Below are 23972 nucleotides of genomic sequence, written 5' to 3' on the forward strand. Positions count from 1 at the left end.
GAGAGGTTCCAGGAAGCGGTCGTACTGCCGCAGTTGGGGCCTCCCCACAACTCAGACAGCACAGACACCTCCACAAAAATTACACAGCTATTGTGTTTACATAGTTGACCATGGCACTTAGTGTGTTGGTACCACGGCTGTGAAAAAAATGAGAACCTGGCTTAATCAAGATCAGGAGGTTGTAGTGGTAAAGGATGGTGAAGCAGGCACAGTGATTCCCACTCAGCCACTTCATTTCCCCCTCTTGCCAACAACAGGGGCCAGGAACTCACCAACCGTCCAAGCCTGGTTCATTTTTAAAAAAGTCAGTCTGTCCGCAGACTGGCTGGACAGACAAGAGCGCTTCTCAGTGACCACGCCACCGGCCGCACTGAAGCACCTTTCTGACATCACGCTGGAAGGCGGGCAGGACAGCATTTCCAGGGCGTATTGCGCCAGCTCGCTCCAGATATCCAGGTGCTTGACCCAGTACTCCAAGGGGTCCACAGGGGTGTCGGGTGTCAAGCCCGCTGTAGGACCCCATATATTCGGCCACCATCCGGGTCAGGTGCTGGTTCTGGCTTTGAGAGCCGGATGCTGCTGCAGGCACCTCCTCTGTAGGTAGTGCTACTGGCGTGGCGTAGAGCGCCTTTCTCAGAGACAGTAGGTTTGTTGGGCGCCTGCTGTTGCTGGATGCAGGCACCTGCTGCTGTGCTGGCTGGACTGTGACAGCAGGGGGGTGGGAGTCTGGGGGAAGGCTTCCTTCAAGCGCCGAACCAGAATCCGCTGCAAGTCCCTGATTCGGCGCACAGGGTCTCCTCCTACAGGCAGGAACTGAGCCAGCTTCCCCTTCAGCCGTGGGTCCAGCATCAGGGTGATCCAGATGTCCTCCCGAGCACTCATCTGCTTCACCCTTGGGTCTTTGCGCAGGCACTGCAGCATGTGCGCTGCCATGGGGAAGAGGGCTGCCATCTCTGCTGACACATCATCTTCTGCACCGCAGACAGTGCTGTCCTCCTCCTCTGATTCCAGAGCCTCATCTTGTTCTCTCCATCCCCGCACTACTGCAGCTGCACTCCGCTGTGCCCCCTCCTCTTTAAGGTCAGGGACCTTCAACTCCTCCAAGTCCTCCAACTCCTCCTCCTGTTGCACAGAGGTGGACTGCGAAGGCTGCTGCTGCTGCTCCTGCTGAATCAAGGCTTCCTCTCCCACTTCCAGCAGAGCATTGAGGGCCTTTTCCAGCATGCACACCATGGTCACCCACTCACACAGTGGCGCACGGTCCCGGCTGACCATGTTGGTGGCCTCCAGGAAGGGTGCCAGCACCAAGCACACCAGCTGCATTTTTCCACAATCAGCACTGAGGATGATGTCCGGGAGGTGGGTGGTGCCGGTCCCCGACAAGTTGGCATCCATGGTGGCTTTGCCAGGTAGAGGTTGACAGCCCGCCTCTGTTCAACCAGACGTTCCAACATTGCCAGGGTGGAATTCCAGCGTGTTGGAACGTCTATAATGAGCCGGTGCTGTGGGAGGTTCAGCTCCAGCTGCACGGCTTCCAGGGACGCTGTGGCACCACCCGAGTGGTGAAAATGACCCACGGTTTTCCTTGCCGTTCCCAAAAGAGTGTCCATCCCCTGGTAGGTGTGCAGGAATTTCTGCACCACCAGGTTCAGGATGTGGGCCAGACAGGGGATGTGGGTGAGGTTTCCCCGCTGGATGGCGGCAACCAAGTTTGCCCCATTGTCGGCCACCACCTCTCCGACTGTGAGGCCTCTGGGGGTCAGCCAACTCCGCTCTTGCTCTCGGAGCTTGGCCAGGACGTGGTCTGCCTTAAGCTTGTTCTTCCCCACGGTGACCATCTGCAGCAGCGCTTGGCAGTGGTGGGCCTTCACGCTGCTGCTGAGGCGGGGGTGTTTGGCGGCGGATGGAACCAGATCAGAGCTGGTACCTGCTGCACTTCCCCTGACCCTGCTGCGGGATGGCACCACCCACTGGGGTGATGATGCTGCTGTCCCCTCCTCACCCCCTTCCACCAAACTGACCCAGTGCGCGGTGAAAGAGAGGTACCGGCCTGTCCCAAACCGGCTTGACCATGAGTCCATGGTCACATGGACGCACGCACCCACCGCATGATCAAGCCCACGCTCCACGCTGGGATGGCCTTGCGTGCGAAGTAGTGCCGGCTGATGATTGGCCAATCCGGCGCTGCGCACTGCAGGAGCGCACGCATCTGGCTCCCCTCCTGCACAAACGAGTACGGGAGGAGCTGGGAGGACATGGCCCATGTAAGCAAGCCGTTCAGCTGGCGTATGCAACGGCTGTCGGGAGGCTGAGCCCTGACCACAAACGTGTCACTCAGCAGGGTCTGGTGGTGGTGGCATTTTAGGCTTGCACGGGAAGCCGAGGAGGGAGCAGAGGAGACCACTGAGGAGGAGTGGCTTCCTGAACAGTGTCAGCAGGAGTGGCAAAGGTGGTTATGGTGCTCTAACCCCTGCAAGGGCCAGCGCCAGCTTCCTTCAGCCTCTTGAATTCCTCATGCTCAGGTTTAAGCTTATTGGACAGATGGTTTATGAAGCTGGAGGTGCCATAAGTGGAGGGGTGAGACCCTCTGCTCAGCTTCACATGGCATAATTTGCAAGTTACAAACTTGCTATCCAGTGAGGGCAGATGGAAAAACTGCCATATTGGGGACTGCAGTTTGCCCTTACGTGGCTCAGAATGGGATGCTGATGTGGATTTTCTCCCAGTGGTGGTTGGGGCCTGGGGTTGAGTGGTGCGGCTGGTGGTAGTAGTGCCACTGGCAGATGGAGCAGCAGCCCATGGGTCACGCATTCCATGCCCACTGCTGCTCCTGCCAATCCCTGCAATGCTGATCCTGCATACCAGACCCACTGACTCCTCAGAGTCAGAGCTGACATGCCCCTCTGGTCGCTGGTAGTCCGGGTCCTTCACCTCATCATCAAACTCCCCCTCATCAAACAACTGCTGGGATGATGAGCCCGCCTCAAACTCCTCTTCTGCTGACACATCATGGACGGGCTCCCCCCAACCATTACTGTCAGCATCTCAGACTCTTCCGCAAAGCCAATTTTGCTAAGAATGTTTTCTCTTGGGCCGGTGGTGGCCTCACTAACCTGCTCATCGTCATACGCCTTCTGCTGCATCACAGGCGCGGCATCTTTCTCCTCCAATTTGCGCCGCTGACCCTGCTTGAAAATACAACACCTATGCATCTACAAATAATTAATTGCAGAAGTATAAAATCGTAACTTTTTTGGACCAAAAACTTCCCGGCGGACGCAGCCTCAGGAACTGCGTACCGCCAAGGGGGTTAAAGAAACCTAAATGTAACTGCAATTTTATATTGCGTATCCTCATTCAAAATATTAATGCACTATTAGAGCGCTTCTTTTTTGTTTTCTCCATACACTTCAGTACCTGGAATCCACCCAGTGAAAAGCAGCTCCAAAGTGCACCAACAGTGGCGTAGCTAAGGAGCTGTGGGCCCCGATGCAAGTTTTAAAATAGGGCCCCCAAGCACTCTATACATAACAATTGATACGGTGCACCAAAACCTGCCAATGGCAACTAGTGTCAGAGGTGCAAGAAGGGGATGGGGAACAGCTTGTTAATAATTACCACTATACAAAATATCTACAGAAGTGATTATTATGAGCACAGGACCAATAGAGAGCTAATACTGCAGTTGAGGGAGGGCCCCAATGCGGTTGCAACCTCTGCAACCCCTATTGCTACGCCCGTGTGCACCAACAAAAAGGATAACACCTGTCATTTTTTGCATGAGTGACTTTAGCCTAGCTAGTTAGCGCAGGGCATTTTTTCTTTGACTGTACATAAACATGTCTATCTCATCATGTCACTAGTCACCTCGGGTATCCTTTAAATGAATTCACAAACTTAGTTAACAATTCACAAAACACCTGATGTAGGAAATAACATCGCACTGCAAAAATCAGATGTAAAATCGGCATGAAAGTCAAAAGAGTTCTTCCTCTTTGCAACTAATTGCCCATGCAACAAGATGGACTTTTCTGGGCAGTCTGCACTCCAAAGACAGTATAGGTGTCTTGCTTGCAAAGGGGTCCAGTTTGAACGTACAGATAGTTTTATAATTTCATAGATGGCTGTATGCTGAAATGAAAAGATACATAATTATGCATTCCACTTCCATACTCCACTTGGAAATCAGCTTTCCACAACGGAAATCGGTAATCTGAAATCACAATTCCGCAGAATACCGAGTACCAAGACATTTTTAGGCTAATCACAAGACTCAGAATGATGAGGTCATGAGAGAAGGTACTTGCGATAATTTAGCTTTATTCTGGATGCAAGCCTGGCTCCAGGGACATAAAGAGATAATTTGCATATTCAGTAGCGATGCATTGTGGGTAACCACAGATTTTCACTTCAAGCTGATTTATCACAAGTACCTTCTGTCTTAAAGCAAATCACACCAAGCATTGCTTTTTAGTAGGAGGGCTTTTCGGTCTCTTTTAGTCCCCTATACTTTACTAGTTGTTTTGGGTTACCCTGAGCTGCTTGGTTACTGTGTTGTACTGGTCCAAGCCCTATCCCATACAGCCACATCAATCCCTGCCATGCACTGAGGAGGACCAAAAGTCTGAAACAGGCTGTCTACATTTGGGGTTGGTGTGGCTTTGTAAAATGTAAAGCTTTAGGCTTGCTATACAGCAGTGGTTCTGGATGCTAGCCTGACTCCAGGGGCATAAAGACATGACATGACAAAGTTCAATCCTGGGTTCTTCTTTAATACATTATGAAACAAAACAACATTTTGGGTTTAATTGGGTCGTAATGAAATCAAAATGACCTTTTCAGATCAACTGAATTACAAAACTTCAGAGCCATGGCAACAGTTCAGTCAGTGGTGTAGCTAGTGAGCTGTGGGCCTCGATGCAAGTTTTACAATGGGGCCCTTTTAGTTTTCGTTATTTTCGGGATCGAAATCGCGGCCGCCATCTTGGATTCCTTATTCAGCATTGTATTATGCAGGACGACACTTTCCCCAGTGTTGGCAGCTCCATTCAGTGCGATGCAATGAAATACAAGGAACCCAGGGGGATATAATTACAAACATCATGCTGGTAGGTGTGAGGATATAATTAATTAGTTATGGGTATGCTTAAAGGCATACCCACAGGCACTGCCCGGAGTTCCTTTAACCTTCTTGGCGGTAACCCCGAACGTAGTTCGGGGTAAGCCGCCGGAGGGTGCCGCTCAGGCCCTGCTGGGCCGATTTGTTTAATTTTTTTTTTGCTGGACGCAGCTAGCACTTTGCTAGCTGCGCCAGCACCCTGATCGCCGCCGCCGCGCGCCCGATCGCCGCTATACGGTGCGGCGCGCGGCCCCCCCCCCCCCCAGACCCCGTGCGCTGCCTGGCCAATCAGTGCCAGGCAGCGCCAGCGCCGAGGGGTGGCCCGGGACTCCCAATGACGACCCGACGTCAGTGACGTCGGTGACGTCATTCCGCCCCGTCGCCATGGCGACGGGGGAAGCCCTCCAGGAAATCCCGTTCTTTGAACGGGATTTCCTGATCGGAGATCGCCGAAGGCGATCGAAGAGGGCGGGGGGATGCCGCTGAGCAGCGGCTATCATGTAGCGAGCCCTGGGCTCGCTACATGATATAGAAAAAAAAAAATTAAAAAAAAACTGCTGCGCTGCCTCCTGGCGTATTTTTTTATACCGCCAGGAGGGTTAATGTATACAGATTGAAAATATAAGGGAAGATGCCAAGACCCCAGTATAGTGTAGTATGTACTGTAAATTGGGTATGGAAGGTAAGTATAGGTAGATTATACTCACAAACAAGGGTTACCATCCAGGTAACCACTATGAAGGCAGGTGAGGAGATTAGACCTGTCCCCACTCAGGATTAAGAAGTCGCTCTCTGTAGATTGGGAAAAAGGAAGAATTCCCCTCCAACAACTGCAATAGTAGTACAGAGGCGCCAACAGGGTAAAAACAATATTTCTTTAAAATGGATAAAATGAAGTAGGTAGCGGTGGACTTGCCCCTCCAAACCAGACACAAAAAATTGCAGTTTTAAGCAAAATTCAGTTTAATTACATACTCCGAACAAGGTGCAACGCGTTTCACGTATATCCCACTTCCTCGGGCAATAAATAGGAGCATATCGCCAATGCAGTCCGGTACGTAGCCTGGTGCGGGGCTACATACTGGACCGCATTGGTGATATGCTCCTATTTATTGCCCGAGGAAGTGGGATATACCCGCAAAACGCGTTGCACCTTGTTCGGAGTATGTAATTAAAATGAATTTTGCTTAAAACAGCAATTTTTTGTGTCTGTTTTAGAGGGGTAAGTCCACTTCATTTTATCCATTTTAAAGAAATATTGTTTTTTACCCTATTGGCGCCTCTGTACTACTATTGCAGATTGAAAATAGACCAATCAAAACCAGCAGCTTGTTCTTTTGATTGGTCGATTTCCAAACTGCATACATTTACATAAAACTTACATAAAATTTCCATTGACTCAGAATTATTAGTATCTCAATGACCATCCCTAATGTGTTGGAAGGAACACAAGGACATGTTAGGCTAAGAACAGATGGAGCCTGGACCCCATTGAAGCCATGATGGGCCCTGTGGCTATTGCTAGGTCTCTGAATGTTACTCCTTTCAACAAAAGTGGGTTTACACTTTAAAGCAAATCCTATCTGGTGCAAAAGGATGGTTAAAATTTCAGATTACTCGTTCTAAACAGACCCCTTAGTGAGAAGAAGTACATTGGGTGACTTGGTGTCAATCAACTACCCAATTTGATTATTATAATTGAATCGGATGAAAATCGATGCCGCCAAGTGCATGCCCGAGCAACAATGCGACCAATTTTGGGCTGAGATTGGTCGCATGAATTGGTTGGACATGCTGTAAGATGTAGGGCCGACTTGCTTGATTGGGTGCGTGGCGGTGGAATTTTTTGCTCATTGAAAAAAAATCATAGATGGATTAAGATGAAAGGGGGCCCAGCTTAGGGCTCTTTCACACTAGGCAACGCATGCACAAACCCGATTTCGTGCACGCATTATGACCTACGACGTGACATCAGGAAGTTGCGGTTCGATGCTGAACAGCGACGCTAGCTCCAATTCACCCGATGGGAAAACTCTTGCGGCCTTGACCTTTTTAGTCAGTAGGGAAATCAGAGTAGGTGGCAGTTGGGCCCCTGCATGCCTACGAGACCCTGAACATCCGCCTAGGTTGCCTTGTGGATGATATGCCTTTTTTTTTTACCAATGCTGACTAAGGCCTAGTGCACACCAGAGCGGTTCTGCTGCGGTTTGCGATCCGCTTGCGGGTGCGGATCCGCTAGGGTAATGTATTTCAATAGGGTGGTGCACACCAGAGCGGGAGGCGTTTTGCAGAAACGCATACTCCCGGGCTTTGGATTGCGGATGCGTTTCTGCCTCAATGTTAAGTATAGGAAAAACGCAAACCGCTCTGAAAAACGGCACTTCAGAGCGGTTTGCCAGGCGTTTTTTGTTACAGTAGCTGTTCAGTAACAGCTTTACTGTAACAATACATGAAATCTACTACACCAAAAACGCTTCACAAAACCGCAAAATGCTAGCTGAAACGCTACAGAAAAATAAGAAAAAAATCTGCTAGCATTTTGCGGATCTGCTAGCGGTTTTTGGTGTGCACCAGGCCTAACCCCTTCACAACTTACCACAGATGTCAAGTTGCAACAGTAGCCGATAGCAAGCTACCAGATCTCACTCTTGTACAATCATTTAAGTCCAGAAAAGGTTTAACCACTTTGCATCCAGACCTTGTTTCCCCGTTTTGGACTGGAGCAGTTTTTGACATTTTAGCTAAGTCCCTATTTAATCAGCAATAACTTTATCCCTACTTAAAGAGACTCCGTAACAAAAATTGCATCCTGTTTTTTATCATCCTACAAGTTCCAAAAGCTATTCTAATGTGTTCTGGCTTACTGCAGCACTTTGTACTGTCACAGTCTCTGTAATAAATCAATGTATCTTTCCCTTGTCAGACTTGTCAGCCTGTGTCTGGAAGGCTGCCAAGTTCTTCAGTGTTGTGGTTCTGCTATGATTTCCCTCTTCCAGGCCTCTCTATGCACACTGCCTGTGTATTATTTAGATTAGAGCAGCTTCTCTCTTCTCTCTTATCGTTTACAAGCTGGATAAATCGTCCTCTGAGCTGGCTGGGCTTTCACATACTGAAAAATTACAGACAACGGCAAAGCTGTTTGCAGGAGAAAAAAGAGCAGCCTGAAACTTCAGTGCATGAGAACTGCAGGGAGAAAGAAACACACAAATGATATCTTGAGATTCAAAAGGAAGGCTGTATACAGCCTGCTTGTGTATGGATGTATTTTCTATGTGTGGACATACTGTACATCAACCTACTTCCTATTTTGGTGGCCATTTTGTTTGTTTATAAACAAACTTTTTAAAACTGTTTTTAACCACTTTTAATGCGGCGAGGAGCGGCGAAATTGTGACAGAGGGTAATAGGAGATGTCCCCTAACGCACTGGTATGTTTACTTTTGTGCGATTTTAACAATACAGATTCTCTTTAAAGGGAACCTGAAGCGAGTAAAATTATTTAAAATAAACACATGATGTAGCTGCAAGTGAATATTACATACTAACCTCACCATCAGTTCCTCTCAGAGGCTCACCATTTTCTTCTTACAGTGATCCCTTCCAGTTCTGACAACATTTTGTCAGAACTGAAATATACCAGCTGCTGTCAGTTATATATCAGCAGCTGTCAGTTACAACTGAATGTGCAAAGTAATGTCCATGTTTCCCTATGGCTCAAGTGGGCAATATTACAGTTTAGCAGTGTGCTGACCAGGAAGCGGTTATGTGGTAATGGCCATTTTTAAAATGGGAGGAGGGAGAATTCCATTGATCACAATGGACAAACAGGACGCAGGAGAGGAGAAATAGATTGAGTAGTAGACTACACAGGAGGTAAGTATGGCCCGTATATGGTTATTTTGACTTTTTATTTTCAGTTCAGTTTCTCTTTAAAACACCTAAATGAAATATATATTGTTTTTTGAAGACAATTTATACTTTCATTGTATTGCATTTTTTCCATGCAACAATTTTTGTTTTCTATGCATTTTAATGGGAAAAATAGGAAAAAAAATAGAAAAAACACTTTATTTCTCTGTTTTACCAATTCCAGTTTAAAAATAAAAAGCGCTACTGTAGATAAAAACCACAAATTTTGTTTGGCTATTTCTACCGTTTATCACAAAACTTAGATTATGTTCCTGTCACAATTTGGGAGGGGGGCTGCTGCACATGGAATGGGAGGGGGGGCTGCTGCATATGGGAGGGGGGCTGCTGCACATGGAATGGGAGGGGGACTGCTGCACATGGAATGGGAGGGAACTACTCCACATGGAATGGGAGGGGGCTACTCCACATGGAATGGGAGGGGGGCTGTTGCACATGGAATGGGAGGGGGGCTGCACATGGAATGGGAGGGGGATGATGCACATGGAATGGGAGGGGGATGATGCACATGGAATGGGAGGGGGCTACTCCACATGGAATGGGAGGGTGCTGCTGCACATGGAATGGGAGAGGGGCTGCTGCACATGGAATGGGAGGGGGACTGCTGCACATGGAATGGGAGGGGGCTGCTGCACATGGAATGGGAGGGGGGCTGCTGCACATGGAATGGGAGGGGGCTACTCCACATGGAATGGGAGGGGGCAGCTGCAAATGGAATGGGAGGGGGGCTGCACATGGAATGGGAGGGGGATGCTGCACATGGAATGGGAGGGGGGATGCTGCACATGGAATGGGAGGGGGGCTGATGTACATGGAATGGAAAGGGGGCTGCTGCACATGGAATGGGAGGGACTGCTGCACATGGAATGGGAGGGGCTGCTGCACATGGAATGGGAGGGGCTGCTGTACATGGAATGGGAAGGGGGCTGCTGCACATGGAATGGGAGGAACTGCTGCACATGGAATGGGAGGGGGCTGCACATGGAATGGGAGGGGCTGTTGCACATGGAAGGCAGCCACAAACAAACCAGCCAAGGGACAGGAAAACTATGAATATGACCTTGTGGATAAGTGTGAATAGTGAGGACAGGAACTATGAGGCCTAAACTCATGTTGTTCTCTAAAACTTGCAAGAAGACAAAAATGCAATGTGCCCGGGTCTTCCAAGATGTAGCAAGACGAAGGCCTATGGAGATATGCCAATGGAAGATATAACAATCCGGGTCAATTAAAGTACAGCAAGGCCTCTCACTGTTCTAATAGAAGGGAATGGAATGGGGGGGGGGGGGGCAGTTACAATTCATGGATTATTTTCAGTGGGGGGAAGACCTGGTAGAAGCTCACTCATTCACCCATTACACAAATTACACGTGCCTGCCTATTCTGCAGCAACAGAGTGCTTGCGATTTGCGAATCTGCGGTTGGGCGCAAACCCTCAGCGTCATGTATTTTTTTAAAACTATCACAGCATCAGGTAGCGCTACTATTAATGTGTATTTTCTTAAACATCAGGTGTTTAATTCCTGTCTTAAATCCCACCTAGACTAATTGTTTAGAGCAGGAGCCCTGAGTGCACAAAAAGAGAGGTTTATCTCCTTATTAGTGCTGGGTGAAGCCTATAGTCTAACCCCCCCCCCCCCCCCCCCCCCCCCATCCATTTACTGTATTTCTTTGAAAGATTACAAACAGGTGATGCCGAATCCATTAGCACAGCAGAGTCCACAAAGTGTATCTAATGTGTTTATGTGAGTGGCTAGTGGGTAAAAGCTAACGGTGGCCTGATCCTTCCAGGCACTTAATTGGATGCCTCAATAGTGCAAAATTAAAAAGCTGCCCTGTCGTATTTTCCTCCCGACACAGAAATCATCAGTAGATTTATAAGGGCTTAGCAAATGTCATTTGGCTTTCTCCCTCTCTCTCTCCCTCTCTCTCTCTCTCAATTGGCAAGCTTATGTTCTTGATATAAAAAAAATTCCAAGGATGGGACTGGGGGGTTAAATATAAAGCAGAAGTTGATTATTTGGGCTTAATAGAATCTTCTGAGGCTAAAAGAAGAAGGAAAAAAAATACTTCACTGGCGGAAATGAAAAATCCAAATATTTTAATCTGGGAAAGGAGAGAGAGACAATTAAAAAAAAGAGTGAGCATTGTACAAGGAGCCACTTTATTATGAATGTTACTAAATGGGCGATTAACCTCCCTCCCCGAGCCCTCTCTATAGAGCTTCATACATTTACAGGTAATTAGTGATGTCCTCAGTTGAAGTGTTTGGCAGAAAAGGGAACCACAAACCGCTAATCGCCTCGGCGTGCATATTCAGCCTGTTTGTACAGCGAGCTCTGCACAGCAGCAACTTGTAACCAGCGCCTGCTCAATACACTTTTTTGTAACATTTTTTTGTAGGCTCACACTTGTGAAAGAGTGGGGTCCTTCTTGTCCCCAGCTGCACCAAGGGACAAGGCTGTCTCAACCCGCAAGACTGACTTTTTTTTTTTTTAGGGGGGGGGGTGCTAAATCAATCTGTTGACAGCTAACTCATTTTCCCCTGCAAACTTATTAGCCATTCAGCTTCACAAAACACTCCGAGCCCCCTTTTGTCCAGAAGAGGACTCCAAACCCCATCATTAGCGCTTATTACCCTGAGCAGTTTGACAGCCTCATAGACTGCTTACAAGACGTCCCATTCATGTCTGCCCAGATCTGCCCCATGTTTGAAAAGAAACGGAAATATTCCACCATGCTTCGAGCTGAATAGAAAAGGGGGGGGGGGGTTACTCTGCCTCTTTCATTCGCTTTCGCATTACTTTTGACTCAATATTTTCTTCTTTTTTGTTGTTGTTTAAAAAGACACACACACACTCACTCACTCAGGAGGCGCACACAGCACAATACGTACTTTGACAACGTTTCGGCGCTGTTTACAGTCAACAGTAAATAGCCCTACAAAAGGGAAGGACAATGAGATGTTCTGTAGGGATTAAGGCATTTTGTTTGGAATATTTTCACAAGAGCAGCCAAACACCTGATGTTCGCTGTCAGATAGAAGCAAGACAAGGATGGGGGCGCTAAGTTGTCAATTAAAATATACAATATGAAGGATTTATTTTCTCACTTTAGTAGTTTTTTTTAACTACTTTCTTCCAGTTACTAATGTTGAGATAATTTATGGTTAAATTGATGGAAAGTTGAATAAAGTTTAGATGACGTCAAAAAGTTTTTTGTTTTTTTTTACATTTCGGTATCTAGCAGAATTAAAAGATCACTATTGCGAAAAATGGTTCCATTTAAAATACAACCATATAAAATGTGCATTTCTCCCAGAGTAAAATGTACTATAAATTGCTTTTTTCCTATGTTGATCTCACTTCTGATAGCAAGTAGTAGACGTCTGACAGATCTGACATATTTGGGACTCGTCTACCTCCTCATGGGAGATTTTTAGTAATTATTGTATTCTTTACAAAAGTATCCGATGGGATAAGATCTATGCAAAGATGCTAACCAGCTTCCCTACTCACTTCCACACTATTTTGGCAGTTTGACTGAGCAACTGACATTCAGCAAGGGCTTTTGGAAATAAATACCTGAAAATCCATCATGAGGAGATGGACTAGTCCAAAACCTGACGGATTTTCGCTACCTACTGTAAGGGCTTGTTCACACCTAGAGCGTTTTCGTTTTTTTTAAGCGCCAACGATTTTTAAAATCGCCTTAAAAGCGCTTGTGCAATGATTCCCTATGAGAGTGATCACAGCGGAGTGGTGAGATTTATGATGTAAACGAGGCTTAAAGGGGAACTGAAGTGAGAGGTATACGGAGACTGCCATATTTATTTCCTTTTCAACAATACCAGTTGCCTGGCAGCCCTGCTGGTCTATTTGGCTGCAGTAGTGTCTGAATCACACCAGACACAAGCATGCAGCTAATCTTGTCAGATCTGACAATAATGTCAGAAACACCTGATCTGCTGCATGCTTGTTCAGGGGCTATGGCTAATAGTATTAGATGCAGAGTATCAGCAGGACAGCCAAGCAACTGGTATTGCTTAAAAGGAAATAAATATGGCAGCCTCCATATCCCTCTCACTTCAGTAGTCCTTTAAAGGGATACTGTAGGGGGGTCGGGGGAAAATGAGTTGAACTTACCCAGGGCTTCTAATGATCCCCTGCAGACATACCGTACCCGCGCAGCCACTCCCCAATGCTCCGGCCCCGCCTCCAGTTCACTTCTGGAATTTCTGACTTTAAAGTCAGAAAACCACTGCGCCTGCGTTGCCATGTCCTCGACCCCGCTGATGTCATCAAGAGCGCACAGCGCAGGCCCACTATGGTCTGTGTCTGCGCAGTACACTCCTGGTGACATCAGCGGGAGCAAGGACACGGCAACGCAGGCGCAGTGGTTTTCTGACTTTAAAGTCAGAAATTCCAGAAGTGAACTGGAGGCGGGGCCAGAGCATCGGTGAGTGGCTGCGCCAACACAGGATGTCTGCGGGCGACCATTAGAAGCCCCGGGTAAGTTCAGCTCATTTTCCCCCGACCCCCCTACAGTATCCCTTTAAGTGACAGCATCAATTAATGTATAGTGCATTTTATTCTTAGGAATATATATATATATATATATATATATATATATATATAAATATATATTATATGTATGCATTTAATCTTTACCATTTTTTGCAATAGTTTTCCTTTACGCAAACGCTTTTACTGGTTGCTAAGGACAACAGCCCAACTTTTGAGTTCATATTTCTGATGCTCCTGTGATCAGGGCCGGCGCTACCATTAAGGCAGAGGAGGCAGCTGCCCCAGGGCCCCAGAGCTTGTAGGGGCCCCCAGTGGCTACAAGAGGAAAAAAAAATTTCAAATCGGCCTTATAGTTCCTGAGAAAATCGATTTTAAAGTTTCAAAGGAAAAAAAAAACACATTTAAAAACCTGCCGAATTTAATGGTTAATAACAAATCCACCTTAAATGCTAGAAAACCTAAATTTGCATGATATGTTAAGGAGATCATTAGGAATAAGAGGAAAAAACAATTTTTCAAAAAGACCTTATAGTTTTTGAGAAAATCGATTTTAAAGTTTCAAAGGAAAAAAAACACATTTAAAAACCTGCCGACTTGAATGGTTAATAACAAATCCACCTTAAATGCTAGAAACCCTAAATTTGCAGGATATGTTAAGGAGATCATTAGGAATAAGATGAAAAAAACAATTTTTCAAAAAGACCTTATAGTTTTTGAGAAAATCGATTTTAAAGTTTAGAAGGAAAAAAGTATAGTTTTAAATGCGGTAAATGTCACTTTTAGTAGCAAACCTAACGGTAGTGTAATTTTACATGTATAAAAAGAAAGAGCAATACATTTCCTGACAGTGTTTCCAGGGGGTCCATACGCAGCCGCAATGCTTTGGCCAGGGATCGCTATACAGCCGCAATATGGCTGTATGAAGATCCCTGGCATTTTTTCCTATTTTCCTAATTTTTTTTTATGTTTAGAGTGTGGGAATTTTTTTTTTTTTAATTATGTTGGGTCCCCCCTCCTGAAACTTTTTAACCCCTTGTCCCCCATGCAGGCTGGGATAGCCAGAATGTGGAGCTCTGACCGATTGGGACTTCATACCCTGACTATACCAGCTGCAAAAAAGGTCCCTAATGCCGAATTTTGTTCCGAGGTATATGTTGGGGGGGGGCCCCCAGGTTTATTTTGCCCTGGGGCCCCATTGTTGCTTAAACCGGCCCTGCCTGTGATGATCTCTATAGGGAAAAATACATTTCTAAAGATTTCTGTAAAGATGCTTATCGATGAAAAAAACCTGACTGTACAATCCAATGCAAGGTACACATGATGCCATTTTTTGACCGATTTACTGTCAGATAAACTATTTCAAACATGTCTAATCTGATTTTCGATCGATTTTCCATTCACTTCTATTGAAAATTGATCCCAAAATTGATCAGAAATCAGATCAGACATGTTGGAAATAGTCAACCTGACAGTAAATCTGTCAGAGAATTGCATTGTGTGTACTTAGCAGTAAGGTGCACAATAATGATACAATATTGATTGTCCAATCTTACCACTTTTATGTTATGTGAGGGACGTCGTAAAGTATCCATTCAAAGTATGTTTACCCTTTTATTACATAGATTTGGTAAGATTGTACAAACAAGATTGTATCAAGTATGGGCATCATTACCAAATGTATGCAGTAGTGGTGTAAACTGATTGAATATGCTTTGATTGGATACTTTAGCTAATTCCCCATACTATATAAGATTGCGCAATCGAGATTGTATCATCTATTGGCAGCTTTACCAAAATCTATGTACAGTAGTAGCGCTGTAAACTGATTGAATACACTTTCATTGGATGCAACAGTTAATTCATCCTACTACATCATGCTAGCAACACACTATGAGGTTTTCTGGCAGATTTACTGTCAGATCGGTTATTTCCAACATCTCTATATATGTACCGTCAAGATTGTAACAATTAGGGGCACCTGTACCAAATCTATGTAGTAGCAATGTCAAAGGATGGAATAGGCTTTGATTGGATAAGATTGTACAATCAAGATTGTATAATTGATGGGCAGATTTACAACATATATGTTCAGCAGTATCAGTGTAAACTAATTGAATAAGCTTTGATTAGATATTTTAGCTAATTCCGTATACCATATAAGATTGTAAAATCAAGATTGTATCATTTATGGTCATCTATACCAGATCTATGCAGTAGCAGTGTAAACCGATTGAATAGACTTTGATTCGATGTTTTAGCTAATTCACTTTACCATATAACATTGAACAATCAACAATGTATCATTTATATGCACTTATACCAGATCTATGCAGTAGCAGTGTAAACTGATTGAATAGGCTTTGTTTTGGATATTTTAGCTAATTCTCTATACCACATAAGATTATATAATCAAAGTTGTATAATTTATGGGCACCTATACCAGATCTATGCACTAGCAGTGTAAACTGATTGAATAGGCTTTACTAGTTAAGCTAATTCCACACACTACATAAGTTTACAATCAGGATTGTATCGTCATTGGATACTTTAAGGCAGTGAAGTTCTATATTGAACACCAACCTTGAAAATGCCTCCTATATAATGTCCTCCCGTCCTATAGATTATAGGAGACCCCCACTTAGGAGAAGGTCCCGGTTACCGGATAGCAGTGGTCTCGTCCACATGTTTTGTGATGAGGGGACTGCGCCATGGATATAGGATGCGGGGGTCGGCCTGGGCAGTAGCTGCGGCTCCCTCGCTGAATGATATACATTCTCTTTGTCTTTCCGTCTGACTAAGCATCCCTCCATCCAGAAAGACAGTAGCGCTGCTGATTAGCACGCTGTTATAACAATAAAGCAATAGGGGCGAAGGCATGGCTGCCAGTCTCTAGTCTATGCCTTTAAATTAAGAAATAATGAATTGACAAATTAAAATAAATGTGGCTAAACCTGCAAACAGGCAACAACAATTGGGTGAAACGGGGCTTGGAAATCAAATATCACAAAAATATATTAACAATGATACTAAAACAATGCAGGTGTCCATAATGATGTCAGCAACAACCTCCTTTACAAATACTCCTATACACATCAGTTATCTACTGCCTGTCTGGCTATAGAACCTCTAAATCTATCTATCTATCTATCTATCTATCTATCTATCGATCATTCATCTATCTTTGCTGTCTGTCTGTAGATCTGTCGCTATATTAGATAGATAGATAGATAGATAGATAGATAGATAGATAGATAGATAGATAGATAGATAGATAGATAATCACAGTTTATATTTTAATTTGCACAGAATAGATAGATAATGGATGGATAGATAGATAGATAGATAGATAGATAGATAGATAGATAGATAGATAGATAGATAGATTCTCTTCCATCTCTGTACATCATAGAAAATAATTAGCAATTTTGTTGTTATATTATTATTAATATTGTTATTGTTATTTTTATCATTTTTATTATTATTTGAGAATAGCTTCCTTTAAATAATCATATATCTATTACATTTAACAACCAAAAGATGGACGCTGTTGCTATAATCCATCTATATATAATTTAAATCTATATCTGTCTGTCCATCAATCCATCCACTCAGTCTATCTATCTATCTATCAATAAATCAATACATTAATCAATCATTTTCTCTCCACCTTAATAGAGTACTTAGTAAAGTATCTATACTCTATATTTAGTTTGCATCTTATCCATCAATTAATTGTCAATATCTATCTATCTATCTATCTACCTAACTTGTAATATATATATATCACAGTCTTCCCACCATAGAAGAAAACTATATAAATGTAGCAAGCTGACAGCATAACCAAGGGAATTAATTATGACGCGGTCAAAAGTGTTCAAATGTAACAAATCTTCAGACAATAATGTTTGTTACAACTGGCAACAACGTTCACTTTGCGCTCCTGGTTTCTGGGGGCGCCATTGGAATTACACAGTGACCAGGCACTGGGGAGAGAGGTCACTATAACCAGCCTGGCAACACATGCCCAACAGTAGGCAGGGAAGGAGTAACGTGGGCTCTTGTCCGTCTCCCAATCTTAATAACTTGGCTGACGGGGTAAAAGTATATAGATGGAATACAGATATAAGAATGGGTCATTGATTTAAACAAAAATATATTTTTTTTTCACCACATTATTTTATTTTGAGCTTCTCGATCGGAGCCAGAGATTTGGCGCACATGCGTCTACAAGTCACCTGCGCACATACAGACAAGCAAAAGAGGTCTAAACAATTGGCAAAAAATCCCTTAAATAAGTCATTATATAATATATAAAAACAAACTTTAAAGTAAAACAAAACAAAAAAATAATAAACAGCGTCTTTTTTTCTCTTTTCTTTTTCAACATGAAATACCCACAGAATGTATAGAGGGGGGCAGGCGCTGAAAGTCTTGGCAACTTGGCATTTGAGGCATCAAAGAAGGTCCCCCAAATATAAGGTAGTAGTAGTAGTAGTAAGCCTTTCACAGTCTTCTTCTGCGAGTCGTTAAGCAATCATCAATCATCAATGGGATAAGGAAGGTGACATTATGATCAACACTCCCCCTGGTGCAGCGACAGCCCCGGTGTCACCCTGTGGCCACGGCTGTCCTGCTTAGTCAGGCACTGTTCTGAGTTTTTTTGATAATTTTTTTTTCTGTTTTTGTTTTCTTTCTGTTTTGTTTTTTTCTTTGCTGCGTTAAGTAATGCCCCATAGGTCAGATGTCACATTCACTGTCGCTGGATGTGATGGAAATGGCAGAGGTGGCCGCCTTGCTGGACAGGCTGGCTGCAGGACTGGAGGCCGAGCCCAGCGGTTCTCCTCGTTCATCTGGGCCCAATGAGCGTCCAGATCCCTGGGACAGGACCTGCTGCTGCAGCCTGACAGAGAAAAAAACACAACAGGAGAGGACAGTCACCATCAGCAGCACAGAGCATCATCCTCATCCTCACAGCCCTCCACTCCCTCCCTCCCTGGCTATTGTCTGCCTGCTCTGCAGTATTAGCTGATCAGCAGCAGCCCTGGCCTCCACCTCAGCCTCATTATTATAGGTAACCAAATTCCTGAAATAGATGGATGGTGTTACAGCGCTATGCAGGCCCATATGTATATAGACAGACAATGGCCTGGCAGGCTGGCTATACAGTGAGATGACAGCAGCAGGCATTGTGTGCTGGACGTGGCCTTGCATGTTTCTATCACACATACCTTCCATGTTCTGCTCTTTACATCCCGGCACTGCTGGGCAGCAGGTTATCCTGCAGAATGGAATGGAATGCCAGCCTGCCAGGTGTGTGTGAACAGGATTGTGGAGTATCTGATGTATCTATTATAGGCAGGCAGGGCTTAGTGTGTGAGGGAGGTTAATGCAGAAAGACATCAGCATTGGAGACTGGGGCTATACATAGAAAGCTAACCTGTTTACTTATTTAATCATTCTATTTCCTAATAATAAATACAAACTCTTCTATCTACAGTTGGTCTGGTGCAGTGCAAGTACAACTTAATTGGTGTTTTATTTTTACTTTTTATTGTATTATACTGTAGAATATCAAATTTCAAGGCCATAAATCGGAAAATAAAATCATTGGGAGAGTGAGTGAGTGTGTGTGTGTGTGTGTGTGTGTGTGTGTACAGTGTGTGTGTGTGTGTGTGTGTGTGTGTGTGTGTGTGTGTGTGTGTGTGTGTGTGTGTGTGTGTGTGTGTGTGTGTGTGTGTGTGTGTGTGTGTGTGTGTGTAGAGTGTGTGTGTGTGTAGAGTGTGTGTGTGTGTATTTGTGTGTGTATTTGTGTGTGTGTGTAGAGTGTGTGTGTGTGTATTTGTGTGTGTGTGTATTTGTGTGTGTGTGTGTATTTGTGTGTGTGTGTGTGTATTTGTGTGTGTAGAGTGTGTGTGTATTTGTGTGTGTGTGTGTATTTGTGTGTGTGTGTGTATTTGTTTGCGTGTGTGTGTATTTGTGTGTGTGTGTGTGTGTCTGTTTATGATGTGTGTGTGTGTGTGTGTGTGTATGTGTGTGTGTGTGTGTGTGTGTGTGTGTGTGTGTGTGTGTGTGTGTGTGTGTGTGTGTGTGTGTGTAGAGTGTGTGTGTGTGTGTGTATTTGTGTGTGTATTTGTGTGTGTGTGTGTAGAGTGTGTGTGTATTTGTGTGTGTGTGTATTTGTGTGTGTGTGTGTGTATTTGTGTGTGTGTGTGTGTATTTGTGTGTGTAGAGTTTGTGTGTATTTGTGTGTGTGTGTGTATTTGTGTGTGTGTGTGTGTGTATTTGTTTGCGTGTGTGTGTATTTGTGTGTGTAGAGTGTGTGTGTGTGTGTATTTGTGTGTGTGTGTATGTATTTGTATGTGTGTGTGTGTGTGTGTGTATTTGTGCGTGTGTGTGTGTGCGTGTGTGTGTGTGTGTGTGTGTGTGTGTGTGTGTGTGTGTGTGTGTGTGTGTTCTTGTGAATTTGCCCATCTAACCACAACCTCTCTGTAATCTATCTATCCATCTATTTAGGCATTAGTACAGGAATAGCAATTACCAGCACACATACACGTGTGTGTGTGTGTGCGTGCGTGCGTGTGTGTGTGTACCATCTATACCTATCTGCCTATTTACCTATCCATCCATCTGTCTATATCGATCTATCAATCTATCCATTATCTATCTATTGATCTATCTGTCATATAAATATATCTATCTATCCATCCATCCATCCATCCATCTATATCATCTATCTATCTATCTATCTATCTATCTATCTATCTATCTATCTATCTATCTATCTATCTATCTATCTATCTATCTATACATCCATCTATCCATCCATCCATCCTTTCTACCTATGTAGCTCTCTATCCATCCATCCATTACCTCTCTATCCTCTATCTACATATTTATCCATCCATTATCTGTTTATCTAGATTGTAAGATTGCAAGGGCAGCGCTGTCTCCTGCTTTTGTGTCTTGAAATTTGTCATACATTTTATTCATCATGTTACATTTGACACTGTAATGACCAGTTCTGTATTTTGTACCAATTCTGTATGTTGTATATTGGTATACACCATTGTCTGTATTATCTTGTACCCCATGTTTGTGTCTTACTTTGTACAGCGCCAAAGAATATGTTGGAGCTTTATAAATAAATAATAATAATAATATATACATCCATGATCTATCTATCTATCTATCTATCTTTCACAGATAGATAGATAGATAGATAGATAGATAGATAGGCAGATAGATAGATGATAGATAGATAGATAGATAGATAGATAGATAGATAGATAGATAGATAGATAGATAGATAGATAGATAGATAGATAGGCAGATAGGTGTGTGTGTGTGTGTGTTGGGGGGGGGGGGAGTATTCTATCTAATTCTATTCCACATCTAATGGCACTATAAATAAAGAGATAGCTGCATAGATGGATAGATGGAACTATCTATCCATCTATCCATACATCCATCCAGTACCTGTCTATCCTCTAGCTACATTTATCCATCCATTATCTGGTTATCCACACATCAATTATCTATCTATCGATCTATCTAGATCTATAGAAGAAAGTTAAAAAGATACATAGATAAATAGATAGATAGATAGATAGATAGATAGATAGATAGATAGATAGATAGATAGATAGATTCGATTAGATAAAATAGATACAGAATTAAGGTAAAGTATTTATAAGTCAGGTGTATACATTTGTATTTTTCCCCACTTCCTTAATTGTGTTCTCTAATAATCTCAATTTACGTTTACCAGAAATTCATACAGAATTTATTTGTAATTCAATAACAATTTGTTCTCCTACCGAAGACTTTCTGAAATGCCCAATATTCGCAAATGTCTGAAAATAACGCCTCCCCGGTATAAGCAGAGGCAATCCAATATACTTCACTAATATCAATAAGATTCCGAACTCGGACTGCTCACTGACTGATTATAATGCCATCGCTCTCAAACTACAATTACGAACCACATTCCAAAAGTTTACTAGTAGAGAAACTTCATAATAAAAACAAACAAACAACGAACACGCACCCCCCTCCCCCTTCTAAAAATATAAGTTAAAACTCACCAGAGTATTGTGTGACCACAAGTACGTTTCGTATACGCCTTGTGTAATTAATAACAGTAATTAATAGCAATTCAATTCGCTTTTGGGAGATATTGCATTACCAATACTATTTAATTAATTAAAATAAATCTACAGATACAAACTCTAATTCTTCAGTTACAATTACTATAATATGATATTTGATATATACAGAAATAAGACTTTTTGGAAATCAGAGGGGACATTTGGTATGTTGATAGTGATGACTGTTTCGAGCAGAGGGACAGATTTTGTGACAGATTTGTTAAAACTAGTGCCTGACAAAAAACACCGACTCAAAAGCGGAGCAGATGCCCGGATCGAAGATTGTGATCGGTCGCTCGGAGTATCTGCTCCACTGGTCCACCGCTTTGTTGCATTTCTTTTTTTTTTAGCGGCTTTGATCAATGTGCCGCAAAGTAACTGTATCAACTTGTAGCATTTGTTTCGCTTCCAGATTCCTCATACCTGTTCTTAGCGGCTGCCGCTCGGTCCCTTTGCCTCCGGTTTTTGAACCAGTTCCCTACTTGTGTTGGGGTAAGTCCAGTCGCCTGGGCCAGTTCTCTCTTTTTGCTGGGGTTGGGGTAAGGGTCTTGTAGGTACCATTCCCTAAGCAAGTGCCGTGTTCGTTCTTTAAAGCAGTGTGTCTTCTGCTCCCCGTCCCAAATCGTCCTGGGAAGGGGGAACTTCTTCCGGACCCGGTACTTGTCTACTGGCCCCAAGGGTCGCCCCCTGAGCTTCTCTGCCTCCTGATAGTGGGCTTCCAGCCACAGCGCCTGCAGCTTGGTGTGGGACTCCTTGGTGAATTTGTGGTTCTCCAAGATGTGGTAGAGTTCTCTGAAGTTGCCCGTGTGGAAAGCCACGATGGCCCTGGCTCTGAGCACCGACTCGTTCTTGTTGAGGGCCTCGCAGGCTGCAGGGGCCACCGGCAGAGACCAGAGGAAGCGACCCAGTCGCTCGATGTCCCCGCTCTCCTCCAGGGTCTCGCACACCCCAGCCACCTGCTGGGGGCTGAAGTTCAGGATGGGCAGCTGGAACATGGACGCGAACGCCTCCCGGCTGGACCCGGGACCCCTGCGCAGATCAGCAGTGGCAGCAGGCACCACACCAGGCGACAAAAAGCTCCTTGGCCACGATCTCCTGGCTCGCACTTAGCCCAGCTAAGGTATCACAGCCGATCTGCTTGTCTTGTTAAAGGGAAGAAGCTGCCCTGAGCCAACAAACGATTTTCTATTGGAGTTGGCAGATTGGCTGCTGGGTTGCCATGGCTCCTTGTCAATCAGTGTCAGCCTTTGCCAATCAAAGGCAAGGAACGGGGGAGATGTTTCAGCACCTCCCAGGGCTCGACAGCGCCCAGCCTTCTGCTTCCCCAGCTACTGTCCCGACGCAGGGGCACTCCATGCCCCGACCATCCTCCTCCTCCTCCTCAATGGTAGTGGCTCTGCTGTGCGACCTACACACACACACTGCTATGCCTGGCACACTGAGATGAGATCAGACAAAACACCTGAAGCATTTTCTCATCTGAAGAGCAACTGGCATCCAATTAGAAAGGTGACTGTGTGGATGAAAATCAGCTGTTGTGATTCCCCCAGACAGGCAATCCTGGCGTCCTATGTGCTTGTCCAGACGATGTGCCATGCGATCCAAAAACACGATGACAAGGGAGCTTTGCTGCAATCTTATTTCACCTTGTTACAATCTGTCAGTTCCCTCTCCTTCCAGGGCTGCGCCATAATAAAGCCTTCTGGAAGGGCACTCAGAGAAGGGGGGGTATGAAACATTGTATCTTTTGCGTTCCTTCCATCCTCCCTGCATGTGAACAGCTGAGATGAACTTGTCTTTGCACCACCGTCAGCAGCTGAGCCGTGTAAAAAATATTATCAGTTTAACGTAGGGAGGAAAAAATGTGCTTTTCGGCTCAGTGGCGCTGAGTAACGCTGAGAATAGCCACACTGAGTGAGAAGTCATTTGGAGGTCATAGGAGGAAAAATACACTGAGCACAGGCAAAGGATGGGGAGACTGGCAGGACCCTTTAACCCCTTCGACAAGTCGAGAGAAAAAAAGTGGGTGGGGGGAACGGGGTCTTGCCCTGTCTTGGTTATAGAGGGGTTAATATAAAGCTTGAATCATACATTTAACACTGAGAAAACAAGGTTAGTCATTTTCGGTGTATCTTAAAGCCAAGACCTAACCGTGGGTGACAATGAAGGTCATTTTAACAGTCAGGGATCCCCAGTTAATGTCCTGATGGCTTTAAATGCTTTTTTTCTTATTTTGCCTTGATTAGGTCAACA

The 23972-nt window shown here is 44.4% G+C and overlaps 1 protein-coding gene across 1 annotated transcript; it reads right to left on the bottom strand.

The window, feature by feature from the left end:
- Positions 1-17082: 17082 nt before the first annotated feature.
- SIX6 (SIX homeobox 6) lies at positions 17083-23550 on the bottom strand. Its single transcript, XM_068252152.1, has 2 exons — positions 22143-23550; positions 17083-18472 (listed from the first exon to the last, which is right to left on the bottom strand). Exons 1-2 carry the CDS (start codon positions 22712-22714, stop codon positions 18310-18312), a joined length of 735 nt encoding a protein of 244 aa, XP_068108253.1. The 5' UTR covers positions 22715-23550; the 3' UTR covers positions 17083-18309.
- Positions 23551-23972: the final 422 nt, after the last annotated feature.

The sequence above is a fragment of the Hyperolius riggenbachi genome, chromosome 9 (genome assembly GCF_040937935.1).
Source record: "Hyperolius riggenbachi isolate aHypRig1 chromosome 9, aHypRig1.pri, whole genome shotgun sequence".
Taxonomy (NCBI): Eukaryota; Metazoa; Chordata; class Amphibia; order Anura; family Hyperoliidae; genus Hyperolius; species Hyperolius riggenbachi.

Excerpts from the sequence above, each read along its gene's own strand:
- SIX6 (XM_068252152.1), bottom strand. The coding sequence starts at position 22,714 with ATGTTCCAGCTGCCCATCCTGAACTTCAGCCCCCAGCAGGTGGCTGGG. Across the intron at positions 18,473-22,142 it reads GCGGCAGCCGCTAAGAACAG|GCTGCAGCAGCAGGTCCTGT; the intron begins GTATGAGGAATC and ends TTTCTCTGTCAG.